This window comes from Brachyhypopomus gauderio, chromosome 6 (assembly GCF_052324685.1).
Source record: "Brachyhypopomus gauderio isolate BG-103 chromosome 6, BGAUD_0.2, whole genome shotgun sequence".
NCBI lineage: Eukaryota > Metazoa > Chordata > Actinopteri > Gymnotiformes > Hypopomidae > Brachyhypopomus > Brachyhypopomus gauderio.
The window spans coordinates 26157598-26172903 of NC_135216.1; the positions used below are offsets into that span (position 1 = coordinate 26157598).

At 45.0% G+C, this 15306-nt stretch overlaps 1 protein-coding gene across 1 annotated transcript in view; it reads right to left on the reverse strand.

Moving 5' to 3' along the window:
- kcnt2b (potassium sodium-activated channel subfamily T member 2b) overlaps positions 1–15306 on the reverse strand; it is a 31275-nt gene that overhangs the window by 10378 nt on the left and 5591 nt on the right. Inside the window, exons 3-6 of the mRNA XM_077007912.1 lie at positions 13097–13233; positions 12372–12435; positions 11773–11881; positions 81–189 (exon numbers count right to left, since the gene is read on the reverse strand). Of these exons, the coding sequence (XP_076864027.1) occupies positions 81–189; positions 11773–11881; positions 12372–12435; positions 13097–13233 (419 nt within the window). The remainder of the gene's footprint in view (positions 1–80; positions 190–11772; positions 11882–12371; positions 12436–13096; positions 13234–15306) is intronic.

Sequence of the window (15306 nt, forward strand, 5' to 3'; positions counted from 1 at the left end):
GGTTTTTGGATATGGTAACAGTTGTATTCAGCTGCAGTAACAAAGAAATAATAACTCTTTGTGTGTGTGGTTTTACTCACTGTCCCCTGGATGAATGGATCAGTAAGGTTATCAGGGTGGACGTCCCTGGGCACACACAGTTGAGGGCTAGCATGGCATACTTAAACTCTTCTTCACACACCACGTGATCTGCATCAGAAAAACAAAAACTAGCATCAAACCTACAACCATTTAAATATTTTACTACGCAGCATGAATCAACAATGTGAAAAGTTAAAAGGAATCAATTGATTTAATTTTAAATCTTGCTCTTGCCGAAGAGCATTGTTAAAGACACCACTCGCGAGAGGACAGCGATCTGTCATAAATGGCGGCTGAGGTAAAGTGATTGTTAAGATGTGCCTTTTGCTTCTTACTGCCGTGCTCTCGGGCGAACGCTCTTGAAAACATTCCTCTACCCACACACGGGAACACTCACAGACTACAACCACAGCCTTCACCGTTACCGGGGCGGCCAGTATGTGATAGACAGGCAGCGAAAGAAACCGTAAGAGCGTAGAGAGGAGCTTAGTGGCACTGGCTGCGCAGTGTTGAATTTCTGGTTAACCAATATCTAGTCACATGTGCACACAGCTCACGCCATTCTAATTAATAAAGCAACACGTATGTTGTTAACGAGGCATGTTCGTTGTACGAGGCATGCTGATGGCGAGGATTTTTTCAAATTAGAAGAGGACGAGTAGATTCCTTACATTAGCAAAGAAAGAAACACGGCCTCTGGCCTCTGAAGATTATTCCTGTCCACATCTTTTATTAAGCACACTGCTGCAAAAACCCGGAGGGCCGAAAAACAGTCATAGCAGGAGGCAAAACACTTGAGACATTCTTGAAGACTCCTTAGAAGAGTCCGATGTTGTGTTTGCTGGTATGAGCGACCTGCTGGAGTGACCTGGGCCCTACGTGTTGTTATAATGGATTGACAAAGGATATTTTACATCCTGTGTGTAATCATCATTTAAACTGGCGGAAGTGGCTTTGAGTACCAATAGTGGGTGCTGGATTTCACAAGCAAATCAATTTTACTATGAAGATTTCCTTGAGCAATGAGCTGGAGCGTTAAATGTCACGTCGGAAGTGAGGAGGAAATGGGTTACATGGTCAAGATGACTAGACTGTTCAGACATGGGCTACATACTAGCATGGAACTGTCCAAAATGTCTTGGTATGCTGAAGCATTCAGAGTTCCTTTCACTGGAACTAAGGGGCCACGCCCAGCTCCTGAAAAACAACCCCACACCATAATCCCCCTCCACCAAACTTTACACTTGGCACAATGCAGTTAGAGCATTCTCCTGACAATCGCCTAACCCAGACTTGTCCATTGGATTACCAGATGGAAAAGAGAGATTGGTCACTTCAGAGACTTCAGAGAGAACTTTTCTGGACCTCCACTGCTCTTGAAAAGTTGGCAACTTCTTCGTACTATGCGCTTCAGCATCTGCTGACCCTGCTTCATCAGTTTACGTGACCTACCACTTTGTGGCTGAGTTGCTGATGTTCCCAAACTCTTCCATTTTCTTGTAATACAGCTGACAGTCGACTGTGGAATATTTAGGAGAGAGAAAATTGCACTGGACTGGATTTGTTGCACAGGTGGCATCCTATCACAGCTCCACTCTGGAATTCACTGAGCTCCTGAGAGCGACCCATTCTTTCACAAATGTCTGTAAAAACAGTCTGCATGCCTAGGTGCTTAACTTTATACACCTGTGGCCATGGAAGTGATTGAAACGCCTGATTCTGATCATTTGGATGGGTGAGCAAATACTTTTGGCAATATAGTGTACATACATAACGTACATACATACATAACATACGTTCATACATACATAATAAACCTTCATAAACATAAACATAACATACATACATAATAAACATACATGCATACACATATAAAACATACATTCATACATGCATTCTTTCCTTTAAAGCTGTTAGAAGGCACCAGTCCATCTGCGCATGTCTTCTTTCTGAGAAGCTTTTCATTTAAAACTGCATTTTGGATTTTGCCATAGAGCGGTCATGGGAGCAGGGCATTACATCAGTACATTAATAATGTAATAATGTCAGGATGTGAAGAATGCACAAGTCATGTTTTCAGTGCCAGTGGGCTAGAAGGAATTTTTGACACTGTACTGCACATTGTGTTCTACCACTGTGTGAAAAGAGCATCTTTGATCTTCTAAGCACAGGCCCTGGGACACACTGAAGGACGGTCTCTGGGACACACTGAAGGGTGTTCTCTGGGGCACACTGAAGGGTGGTCTCTGGAGTACACTGATGGACGGTCTCTGGGGCACACTGAAGGACGGTCTCTGGGGCACACTGAAGGGTTGTCTCTGGGGCACACTGAGGGACGGTCTCTGGGGCACACTGAAGGGTTGTCTCTGGGGCACACTGAAGGGTTGTCTCTGGGGCACACTGAAGGGTTGTCTCTGGGGCACACTGAAGGACGGTCTCTGGGGCACACTGAAGGACGGTCTCTGGAGTACACTGAAGGATGGTCTCTGGGGCACACTGAAGGACGGTCTCTGGAGTACACTGAAGGATGGTCTCTGGGGCACACTGAAGGACGGTCTGTGGGGTACACTAAAGGAGACGTCTCTGGAATACACTGAAGGATGGTGTCTGGGGCACACTGAAGGTATGACGACGGGTGTACAAAAACCAGTACACACCGCGTCAGAAAATAAAAAACAGGAGTAGACCCAAGTGCCGCCTAACACAGGCAGGATAATGCGTCAGTAAACTAAGGCTGTGTGCACGTAAACACACACACGGGCAAACAGATACCATGACAGAGAAACTAAATGGCACGCACGTAAACACACACATACAGCAGTAAAAACGAAACTTAAGGGGCGCAGAATACTCGACGCGCAAAACATAATTAGACCGTAAACACTTGGGAGAAAAACCAACAGAAAACAATGTGGAATACTCAACATGTGAAAAGACAAAAGAAAACTCAACCATAAAAGCATGGGAGAGAAAATAATAAAGGTAACTCAAAGAACGCGGAAGAAACTCAACACGTGAAAACGAAACTAAGGACGCCAGGTGATGTGACTGGCAGCAGGCGGATGCCACAACAAAATAAAACCCTTCCCAAAATAAACGAGTAACAGACAGGAAGAGAAATAGCTTGGGGAAAACTTGAGATAGGTCAGAAAGTGGCATAGGAGATAGATACTCGAATAAGTAAAAGGTACAAGGCAGGGAAGAGGGAGAGAACATGAGAGAGAGGGAGAGTAAGGTAGCAAGACACCTTAACACAGGAATGCAATGTTGTGACTGAGGAAACAGAGAAAGGCTGAAAGCGTACCGGCGAGCCAAAACAAATCAGCAGTGATTTGTCTCCACAAGCTTCTTTAAGAAGCCAAGAAAACAGCTGAGACGAATCACTGGAGGAATGACATCCAAGCCAGTCCTGACAGAAGAATGGTCTCTGGGGCACACTGAAGGGAGGTCTCTGGTGCACTCAAGCCTCCGAAATGTCATTGGCGGACCAGTGATTGCCAGGACCAATCAGATCAACAACATAAATAACCATATGCAATTCTGAATAACTTTATTTGCACTGTTGTACCTAGTAGATTTTGGGTCATTTGGGTTATACTTGGACTATGACACTATTTTAAGTGTGATCTGTAATTAATACATAAAAAAAAAACTGGTGTAAAATAAAATTGCTTAAAGACAAAAGAAGCGAGAAGAGAGCTTGTAGTTCTAGCAGGGGCATGAGCTGACTGACATACTGACAACCCCCATTACACAACCTGGCCATCCTTTCAAACAGCTAACGCCCATGTATACTTAAGTTACCTTAACTTGTGATCCAAAAATGTACCAAATCCAAAAAAAAAAAAAATTTATTTTTAACTCTTAGTTCATTTTTTTAACAATCAGTTAGCTTGTTAGCTACCTTCTAGCACAAAAGGCCTTTATCCAATTAAAATTAAGTAAATTTTGAAATTGAATTGAAAATTAATTCTGCACTAAAACCTTTCTGTGTTTTTTCTGTGTGCCTTTCTTGAACAAGTGTTTTGGTCAAACTGTGGGGCCTGATGGGTAGGGAGTTATGGATATTACATATTTCAGCTGAAAATAGAACATAATTTTTAATATATTATAATACCAAAATATAGAACATGTTTAGTGCAGGGTTTCATGTTGACCAAATGGTCTGAGGAGCTGTTCTTGTTAAGTGGTCTGCAACATGTCTGAGGTCCTGTTCTTGTTAAGTGGTCTGCAACAGGTCGGAGGACCTGTGACAGCCGTTCTTCTTACAGGTCTGCATGACGGCTCTTCTGATACAGCTGTGTCCGTTTCAGTTCTAAAGAACTTTAAAAAGCTCACATTTCTATTGAGGATGATGGTTCCTCTATTACAATAACACTGGTGGTTTTGTGCCAGTGACCATCAAACATACTGGCCATACTACCTCCAGTTCATTTTAACGACTATAGGAGACTACAGGAGACTATAGGAGACTATAGGAGAATACAGGAGACTACAGGAGACTACAGGAGACTATAGGAGACTACAGGAGACTATAGGAGACTATAGGAGACTATAGGAGACTACAGGAGACTACAGGAGACTACAGGAGACTATAGGAGACTATAGGAGACTACAGGAGACTACAGGAGACTATAGGAGATTATAGGAGATTATAGGAGACTACAGGAGACTATTTCAGAGTATAGGAGACTTTTCTGGAGGTTCTTGGTGCTTTACAGTGTGATGTACATTTGGGTTTCTAGGGAGATTTGGGTTTCCTGTCATAGAATCAACCACGGGACTTGGCCCAAATCTACGTCTCAGTAGAGCTGCAGGAAGGCTGTAAAACGTTCAAAATGAGGATCTGCTCACCGATGCCGCAGTACTGGTCTGTGGAAAGGAGAGGAAGTAGGAACATGCTCATTCTATTGGTATTACATGGCTGTAAATTTGATAATTCAGGTTACTCAGTATGTAAGAAACCCACAATAACAGGGCGACTATTCCTGGGATGACAGGTGGTGTGTTTCCCAGTCGTGACTCAGCAGCTCTTTGCCTCTGCACAGGTCTGCCTTTTGTGGATTTGATCTTATTCACATGTCTCTACTTAGAAGTCCCCCGCAATTCGCACACACACACACACACACACACACGCACACACAGACACACACACGCACGCACGCACGCACGCACGCACACACACACACACACACACACACACAGACTGAACCCGAAATTAAAAGGAACCTGTTGTTTTACTGGCCTTTGCATTCTGTATATTTGAGAGAGGACTCACAGAACCACTGTTGTTATCTCAGAGCCATCAATCGTCCCTGAAATCCCTTTCAGATGAAAAAACCAACATCCTGGACCAGGTCTGTTCACTGGGAGCCATTCCTTTAGTGAATGCTCGAAACAAGCCCATTCCGGGTCTATCAACACTTGTAAAAGCCCTTACCAAGGAGACTATTACACCACTCCACTAAGGCCCATGACTGTGGATGGGAAAACAGCCACAGGTTGATGCTGTGTTATCTGAAGCACCACGGGTCAGGCGGGACCAGGACTGCGATGGTCACCTAGTGCTGATGAGCACACAGGCCCACATTAGGAGCTGAAGTGAAATTTGACAGAATAAGGCATAACATTTCAATCGTTTCTTCTGCTGTTTCTTTGATATACTGCAGGGACACACATACACACACACACACACTCACTCACACGTGCACGCACACACACACACCAAATTAGCACTGCTCAGTTTCATTTCTGCTCTCAGTCCCTCATACTTCTTCTCTATGCATCTTTAATTTTAATCATCTTCCCCTCCTCTTCCTCCCATCTGCCCCTCTCCTCCCTCCTCCTTACACCCTATCTTTCTTCTCCTCTCCTCTTCTCTCCTCCTCCTCCTGTTTAAACACCCGGAATCAGCTCTCTCCCTCCCCCAAGACTGCACCCCCCCTCCACACACACACACACCCCCACCCACGCCCACGACAGCGTTTCATGTTTTATTGTCTGTCCTTACACAAGTGGCCGATGGAGTGTGTGAGCTGCCTCCCCTCACACAGTAATTACTGCCAAACCTCCACCAGCGGCCATGATTACAACAGCAAGAGGCTGTGCTGCGTGCTGGGGACACGCGATGTGGGGACACGCGTGAGCACGGGCGTACCCAACACCAGCCCACCGCCAGAACCATGAGGAGAGCCGCGCACGTGACCGCTGCCTCCACCCACATGCACACACACACACGTGCCCGCACGCACACGCAGCCTGCAGAATGCCGCACCGATCTGTTCCTCACTGCTGCGTCTCTGTGACCCACAGTGAGGGAAGAAAGTAGAGACGTCTTTGGACGTGAAGCCGCGTGCGTGCAGGGATTCACGTGAGCTGGACGTGCAGAGCTGCATGTGCTGGACGTGTTACCGCAGCAGAATGGGGCGGCTTAGTCATCTGATACCAGCAGTCCGCCATCTTAATGCTGCAGAACACATACACACATTTAAAACCATTTTAGGTACGGCCTCTGTTCTTTATGGATTTAAAACCATTTTAGGTACGGCCTCTGTTCTTTATGGATTTAAAACCATTTTAGGTACGGCCTCTGTTCTTTATGGATTTTTTAACCTAGCCCATCAAATCACACGTCGTATGCAGCACAGAAAGGACAAACTGAGTCACTTCCACAACCTCATCGTTCATCTTGTGTGGGCGGGACATAAAAGGAGCATTTGACCAATCCCAGCTGGCGTGTGTCTGAATTCTTCACCACTTCACTTCAGACCTGGAGCAGAGCCAAACTGATTGGCTGTCTGGGCCACCATTAAAGGACGCTCTACTTCACCACACCCCTTCACCAGTAATAACGGACCAGAAAACTCCAATCTGTTCTCAATACACGCTCAGCATTCTCAAAACTCCAGCGTCACGGTCTTGCCAAGAGAAGTTCTCGCCAAGGGTTTGACGTGGGGCAGACACAGGTGTAATGTATGCCGAGGACGCATCTGAAATGGCAGATTTTGTCCCCACTGCTTTCTGAAAGTATTTCTTGGAACCATTTTATATAACAGGACAGGTTCCTGTCCACACAGTCAGTGACAATGACACTTGGATCATGTAGAAAAGTGTGTCTAAGTGGTTAATATGTAATCCATGACAGTCACTGCTGGATCCTGGACCCAAACAGCTCCTGAAAAGTCATGTGACATGATCAATCCAAAATGAACAATCCATTGAAACAAATGAAAATTTCTGTAATACAAATGTGGGTAAAAAAAAAAAGTACAACAAATATATTTCAAATTGTTGTACTGATGCTTCATGTATTGTTCAACACAGATTAGGAGGATTACAAAGTGCAGTCGTAAAACTGCGTATTCCACTTCCTTCGGTCCCACTGCCAATTTCGATTCAGTAAATGTGCATACCCATGGACTGGATTTCTGAAGAGAACATGAGTTTGAGGTGCAGCTGAGCTGAATGCTACAGCTGGTCCACATCACTGCCTCCAGTACTTTTCAAAGCAAAGTTTGAAAGTTTGAAGCCCTTGGTTTCAAGCCAAGGATGGAAACGTTTCTTGTTGCAGTGTCGGTCGGGCCAAATCTGTCCTGTTAAAATTCCACATGGTTAGACAGAGTCCCAGTTCAATACAGCCCCTGTGCTCCCTACATGCGCTTGTTTCATCTCTGATTGAGCATGTCCACGTGTTCTGATTGCCAGATCTCTAATCACTGTGAGGACAATTCGTTGATAATGGTCAATGTCAGAAAAAGAAACGCTGAGACTGACATTGATGAGACACACAGAGGCACAAGTTTGCTGTTGGCAGCAAATTAGACTGAATCTATATATCACAGTCACCAGGTTTCTGCCTACTTTTTCATAAGCTATTATAGTACTAATATCAAGATGCAGTCTAGCCTCACACAATACTCTGAACCTTAGGAAGGTACATTACATCTCAGCTGTGAGGGGTCTACAGTTGTGATCAAATTTATTCAACCCCCACTGAAATAAAGTGTTTTGGCCAGTTTGACATTGATTTTGATCATTTCAGTCATCTTATTTACAATTATATCAAAGAGGCACTTATAAATTAGACAAACATAACATAATATTTATGATGGAATAACCACAAATGTCTTTACTGTGCTCACATCATTATCAGTTTTATTCAACCCCCTTGTGACATTATTTTTTAGTACTTAGTACAACATCCTTTTCCAGTTATGACAGCTTTCAAGCGTGAAGCATAGCTTGACACAAGTGTCTTGCAGCGACCTATGGGTATCTTAGCCCATTCTTCATGGGCAAAAGCCTCCAGTTCAGTCACATTCTTAGGCTTGCGCACTGCAACTGCCTTCTTTAGGTCCCACCAGAGGTTCTCAATTGGATTTAAGTCTGGTGATTGCGATGGCCACTCTAGAATGTTCCAGCCTTTCATGTTCAACCATGCTCTAGTGGACTTGGATGTGTGCTTCGGATCATTGTCCTGTTGGAAGGTCCAACGTCTCCCAAGCCGCAGGTTTGTGACTGACTCCATCACATTTTCCTCCAAGATCTCCTGGTACTGAAGGGAATTCATGGTACCCTGCACACGTTGAAGCTTTCCTGTACCATTAGAAGCAAAACAGCCCCAAAGCATAATTGACCCCCCGCCGTGCTTCACAGTAGGCAAGGTGTTCTTTTGTTCATAAGCCTGGTTCTTCCTTCTCCAAACATAGCGCTGGTCCATTGTCCCAAACAGTTCTAATTTAGTTTCATCTGACCACAGTACACTGTTCCAAAACCTTTGTGGCTTGTCCACATGACTTTTGGCATACTGCAGTCGACTTTTCTTGTTCTTTGGAGTCAGCAAGGGGGTGCGTCTGGGCGTTCTGGCATGGAGGTCTTCGTTATGCAGTGCGCGCCTTATTGTCTGAGCTGAAACTTCAGTGCCCACATCTGACAGGTCTTTTTTCAGTTCCTTAGCAGTCACGCGGGGATTTTTCTCCACATTATGCTTCAGGTAGCGCACAGCAGTCGCGGTCAGGATCTTCTTTCTGCCACGACCAGGTAACGTTTCCACTGTGCCCTTTAACTTGAACTTGCGAATGATGCTTCCGATAGTGTCTCTTGGAATATTTAACAACTTCGCAATCTTTTTATATCCATTGCCATTCTTGTGAAGAGCAATAACCTCTTCTCTTGTCTTCTGGGACCATTCTCTTGCCTTCACCATGCTTGGAAACACACCAGTAGATGTCTAGAAGGAGCTGAGTATCACAGTCCTTTTAAATCTGCCTAATTGGTGCTTATCATGCTTGATTGCTGCTCGTTGACATCCACAGATGTTTTCAATACCTGATGGAAAACACTGGAATGAACCTCTGTTCTTAGGAGTGGTAGTCGTAAAGGGGTTGAATAATTGTGTCAATGAAGAAATCACAAAAAGGCCGTTTAATACTTTATGACAAAAAAAATTGATGCTATCTTAGTTGCATTTAGTTATTTAACAAGTCCTTGTAAGATTTCATTATGAACACAATTACAAATGTGCACTGAATTCCATAAAACCCTTCGCAGCATTGGGGGTTGAATAAATTTGATCACAACTGTATACTGCTTCTCAAACACACCTGCTGGGTTTATTTCAAACGGAGTTCAGAGGAATTTCTTTTCCCTCCTGATGGCAGTTAGGCTGTTAGGGAGTTCAGGTGAGTTCACTCAGCACTCCAAGTGCTTCCAAAAAGACCTCTGCTCCTGTTCTCATCTTCAACCCGGGATGGGACCCTCTCCTCTGCAGGGCACGCTGGTCGGTGTGTGGGCAGGGCCAGTAGGAAGGGTGTGATGTGAGAGTATCGAGGGTTCCAACACACACGCATACACCCACGCATCCTCACACACGGAAAGAAACACACTCATCCGGCATCAGCGGCTCGTCAGAATAGTGTGACATGACTGTAATACGTCTCTATTAATACTGTAAAATTCCCCTTCATGGTATGTCCCGATAATCATGCAAGCATGAACACACACTTAATTACTGACTCACACACACACACACACACACACACATACAGCGGATTGCTGCTTGAAACCAAAATGTAATAAACATCCAAATCTCTATTTGTAAAGCAGACCTTCCAAATAAGGCCCACAGAAAAGACATTTTTCATTATTTATTCAACAAAAAAAGTAATTTCTTTCTCCAAAATCTGCTAAGTGTAAAAATGTGTGAAGTCTTTTAGTTAGTAGCTTGTGGCACCTCCTTCCACAGCCATAACTTCAACCTAATGTCTTCTAAGAGTGTCTCACATCTGCTTTTTGGGATGTTTGCCCACTCCCCCTTGCAGATCTCCACCAGTTGAGAGATGTTTGAGGAACATCTGACACAGCATTTCTATGGGATTGAGATCTGGACTTTGACTGGGCCGAGTCATAGCAACTCTCCCATGGGTTCCATGTCTATTGATTTTTGCCTGATTGTAGACACATACATTTATCTTATATACTGCCAGAGAGGTGTGTAACTCTGTGAAGGTGATGTAAGTTTTGATGTCTGTCCACTTCTGGGCAGAGTTGCGGTGATGCTGAGTGCCCTAAATGGAGCTGGTATCTTTTTGAGGTGGGCTTATATCTCTCCTCAGACTGATGGACTGTCACCACCATCTTCCTGATGTCCTCAGATATCTCCTTTCCTCTCAGCATCGCTGACCTGTGAGCTTCACGTCTTGGCATGACAGTGGGTTTGGTTGGTTTCCTCTCCCTTTTAATCAGTTTGGCTAAAATCTTTTCTCAAGGATGTGTCATTTGATTGGTCTGTTTAATTGATTACCTGAGCACTCACATGTGTTTCACCTTTACCAATGTGGCTGTGGTTTATTACTTTTGCACATGCTCCGATTCCATGTTTCATATAGTCTGCTTACAACTCACACATTTGCATAAAAACAGTTAAACGGAAACGATGAACATAAACCTGACATTTCACATATAAATACTGGAGATGATAAAATTAGAGAATCATGGTAAAACATGAAAACAGAAAAATCTAAACTACTCAAGGAGTTCATAAACTTTAAAGCAGCACTGCACACACGTGTCCACATTCACTCAGAGATTAGTGGGCCTAAAACAGCTTTGTGGAAGACGTGGCACGACCCAGTCGGGGTAGGTTTAAGGCACAGGAAGTGATGTGGTTGTGGCTGTAAGCACTTCCTTCTGTTTCCCAACCGGGGTGCATTTGCATGAAGGGAGGCTGTTGGTGTCATGGATGTGTGTGTATGAGTGTGATGATCACCAATACATTAACACAAACATGGGAAAGAGAGTGAGAGACAGGCAACATGGGAAAGAGTGAGGAGTGCTCGCTTGATTGGCTGTTCTGGTGGCATGAGGGGCTGTCAGTGTGTGTGTGTGTGTGTGTGTGTGTGTGTGTGTGTGTGTGTGTGTGTGTGTGTGTGTGTGTGTGTGTGTGAGCCTGCACACATCATCTGTCCATTCCAAACACAGAGTTAACCACTGAGAATGTACACACACTGCAACTCTTCCAGGATTTAGTGAAGTCCCTAACTCTCAATGACAGTGTGATAACTGCACCTGCCTTCACACACACACACACACACACACACACACACACACACACACACACACACCATTCTTCCTTTCTTACACCTGACTGCCGACTTCACAAGGATAATAGGATGATAGGATGTGAGCTCTGACCTGCAAACTTGACATGAAACTTATTCTCAGGTTTGAGGATCTGGACATATAGGGGACAGTTTGGTGCAAAGTCCTTCACTGCCCAGGCCCGAAGAATAGTCTGATGATCCTGGAGGGAGAGAGAGAGAGAGAGAGAGAGAGAGAGAGAGAGAGAGAGGGGGGGGGGGGAGAGGTTGCTCCTGTAATTATGTGTTTGCACCATGTACTTGTTTATGAAATTATTTCTGCACTTGTGTGATTTATAACATTCCTGTTAATAGCCATAGACCAACAAAGGAAAATAAAAAGGAGAGACAGAATTAAAGTGAGAATTAGAGGGAGGGAGAGAGAATTGGAAAGAGAGGCGCAATGTTTGTTTCGCCGTTTCCCTAATTAATAACTTGTAATTCGTCACATTCACGCCAGTAAAGAGTTGCTCAACTGAGCTGAGAATGAGAGAGAGTGAGAGACAGAGTCACAAAGGAAATAAGAGAAGAAAGAGACCCGGGGGTCCCCAGCACAGCTGTCTCCTCTGTCCTCTGTCCCTGACAAAACCATGAAGGGTGGGGATTAGTTTGGGGTGGGGGGGGGGGAGCTGTAAGGAACTCTGGGGAACTTACAGCAGCGAGGCGGTCCACTTCAAACCGGTTACTCAGGATAAAGCAGGCTTCCGCATCATCCATTCTGCAGCCAATCAGACGAGAGAGTTGAGAAAGATGCAGGAAGTGCCCAGCCAGACAAAAAAGAGGGGGGGGGGATCCAGAATGGACAAGAGGAGACAGGGGTGATGGAGAGAGAGACGGGGACAGAGAGACGGAGGGAACAGAGAGAGACTCTGGTGCAGCACTGACACCGTTATAAATGGACTTTTGAAGCAGTATAGAAGAGACTCCTACAGTCATCACACACAGTAAACAACTCTTACCCAACTGAGCAAAAATACATTACACAAAGGCTTATGGGAATAGCTGAATCACCATGTCAATCAAACTGTTCCTTGCGGTGAATGAGATCTGGCAGCCACCTACATAATTACATTATGATTAGCATTAACAGGGAATGTCATTAGGGGTGGATATATCGCATTTATTATAAGCCACATTAGAACTACCAAATTATTCCCTTAAATAATGACACAGTAACCACTGTGAGGTCAGTGCTGGCAGTGGAGGTCCTTGTTCCTGATGAACTTCAGCTCTAGAGAGCTTCTCTCTGCACCAAACGTGAAGGCTTCTCCACCTCACACTGCGCACTGCGTAAGTGTAAGAGCTCTCTGGGGTTCTAGACCTCCCCGAGCAGCTCAGATCCCGGTTCCCTACCCGAGGGGGTGGTTTGGTGATCTTACTTGGCTCTCATGAGGTCCTGGTCTTTGAGGGCGGAGCCCTGCAGGTAGATAACCCTCTGGGCCCACAGTGGGATGTGCAGCACCCTTCGCACCTGCACGTCGATCTCGGTGGGACACAGGATCACCACGTAGTAGTCCTGCACCACACACAGCGAGGGTGAGGTCAAGTCCAGCTACCTGAAACCCTAACCCTAACCCTAGGTCAAGGTCTAGTCCAGCTACCTGAAACCCCAACCCTAGGTCAAGTAACCCTAACCCTGCATTCTTCCTCCAGCCTGTACTACCTCTTCCCTCTACTGCCCCCCCCCCCCCCCCCCCCCTTCACTCCACATCACCAGTAGGTGTGTTAGCGCTCACACCAACACGGTCCACGCCACGAGAACCCAAAAACGCGCCGTAGCCTGCGGATGCGTTCCAGGCAGTTTCTGGAAACGTGTGCGGAGAGCCGTGTGAATGAGAGGTGACGTGATAGAAGATGAAATGGAACTCAGGCTCTATCTCTATGACGACGATCCGATACGGGACCGCCCAGCGTTTGAGCGGCTCTGTCGTGTGAAATGTCCTTCCGGACTGGGGACGGTCTTAAATGTCACGGATGTGTTGTGAGACTCAGGGGTGCCACGCACGTAAACGCAGACTTCTACTCATGACGCGACGGCAAATATTTACATGATGAACGTGCGGGTATGACGCGCTCGCTGGCGATGCCATGGCGATGGCGATGTTTGTTGCTAGATATGTGCGGTGTGTTAGTGAAGTCTGATCGGACACAAATAGATCCCCTTCATCACAGCAAGACTGCTGGAATACCACTGCATGAAATGCAGCTGCCTGAAGCCCTTACTGAGGATTATCCCTGCAGGATAGAACTTTTCACTTGGCCACACACACACACACACACACACACACACACAAACACACAAACACACAAACACACACACACACAAACACACACACACATATATTACACATTCATGCGCTTTCATGTTTTTTTTTCTCATCTTATCCCGTTTTATCCCATCTGGCAATCTAGGTCCAGAACCAATAGTCACAGTGCTATAACACATACATGTGAGAGTGTTGGGTAGAGGGGTCTGGGCTGTGTGATGGGTTATACATGTGAGAGTGTTGGGTACACAGGTCTGGGCTGTGTGATGGGTTATACATGTGAGAGTGTAGGGTACACAGGTCTGGGCTGTGTGATGTGTTATACATGTGAGAGTATAGGGTACACAGGTCTGTGCTGTGTGATGTGTTATACATGTGAGAGTGTTGGGTACACAGGTCTGGGCTGTGTGATGGGTTATACATGTGAGAGTGTAGGGTACACAGGTCTGGGCTGTGTGATGTGTTATACATGTGAGAGTGTAGGGTACACAGGTCTGTGCTGTGTGATGTGTTATACAGGTGAGAGTGTTGGGTACACAGGTCTAGTCTGTGCTGCGCAGAGGTGGGACCAAGTCAGTGTTTTGCAAGTCTCAAGTAAGTCCAAGTCTTTATCCTCAAGTCCCGAGTCAAGTCTCAAGCAAAGACAGTCAACTCAAGTCAAGTCTCGAGTCAAGACAAGCAACCGTCAAGTCAAGTCCCAAGTCTGAAACTTGGAATTTCAAGTCCTTTCGAGTCTTTTTTTTTTTTTTTTTTTTTTTACAGGCACCAACGCTTTACGAATGCTACGCTGATGCATTTCTTTACTCGTTTTGTTGGTGTCCGCCAGCCAAAAGATGACAGATCATTTACATTTTATCTTCTCTTAATTACATAAATGTAATTAAACAAGAATGTTTCTTTACATCATTTTATACGGAAATAGCAAGCTTCATCGTAAGCAAGATGCTGTCATTACGAATGGTTATTCTAAACATTTGGATAAAATGTTTAAATATAGACTAATAAAAGGTTAGGGTTATTTTTTCATTGTTTTCTGTTATTGTGGGGTCACGGTGTAGGCTACTATTGTTACCTGGAGATTCAGTGGGGTCACATATTCTGATGGCTGCCGTCAGAATTGGTGAGCCCAGTTAAAAAGGCTCACCTGTACATCCCATTCATGATTTCTTTGTTGGCTGCAATGGTGAGGGGATGGTAAATCTTGTTTAAGTACATTTATGTAATTAAGAGACGATAAATGTAAATATAAACATCTGTCATATTTTGGCTCGTGGACACCAACAAAACGAGTAAAGAAAGTGCATCAGCGTAGTTTACGTAGC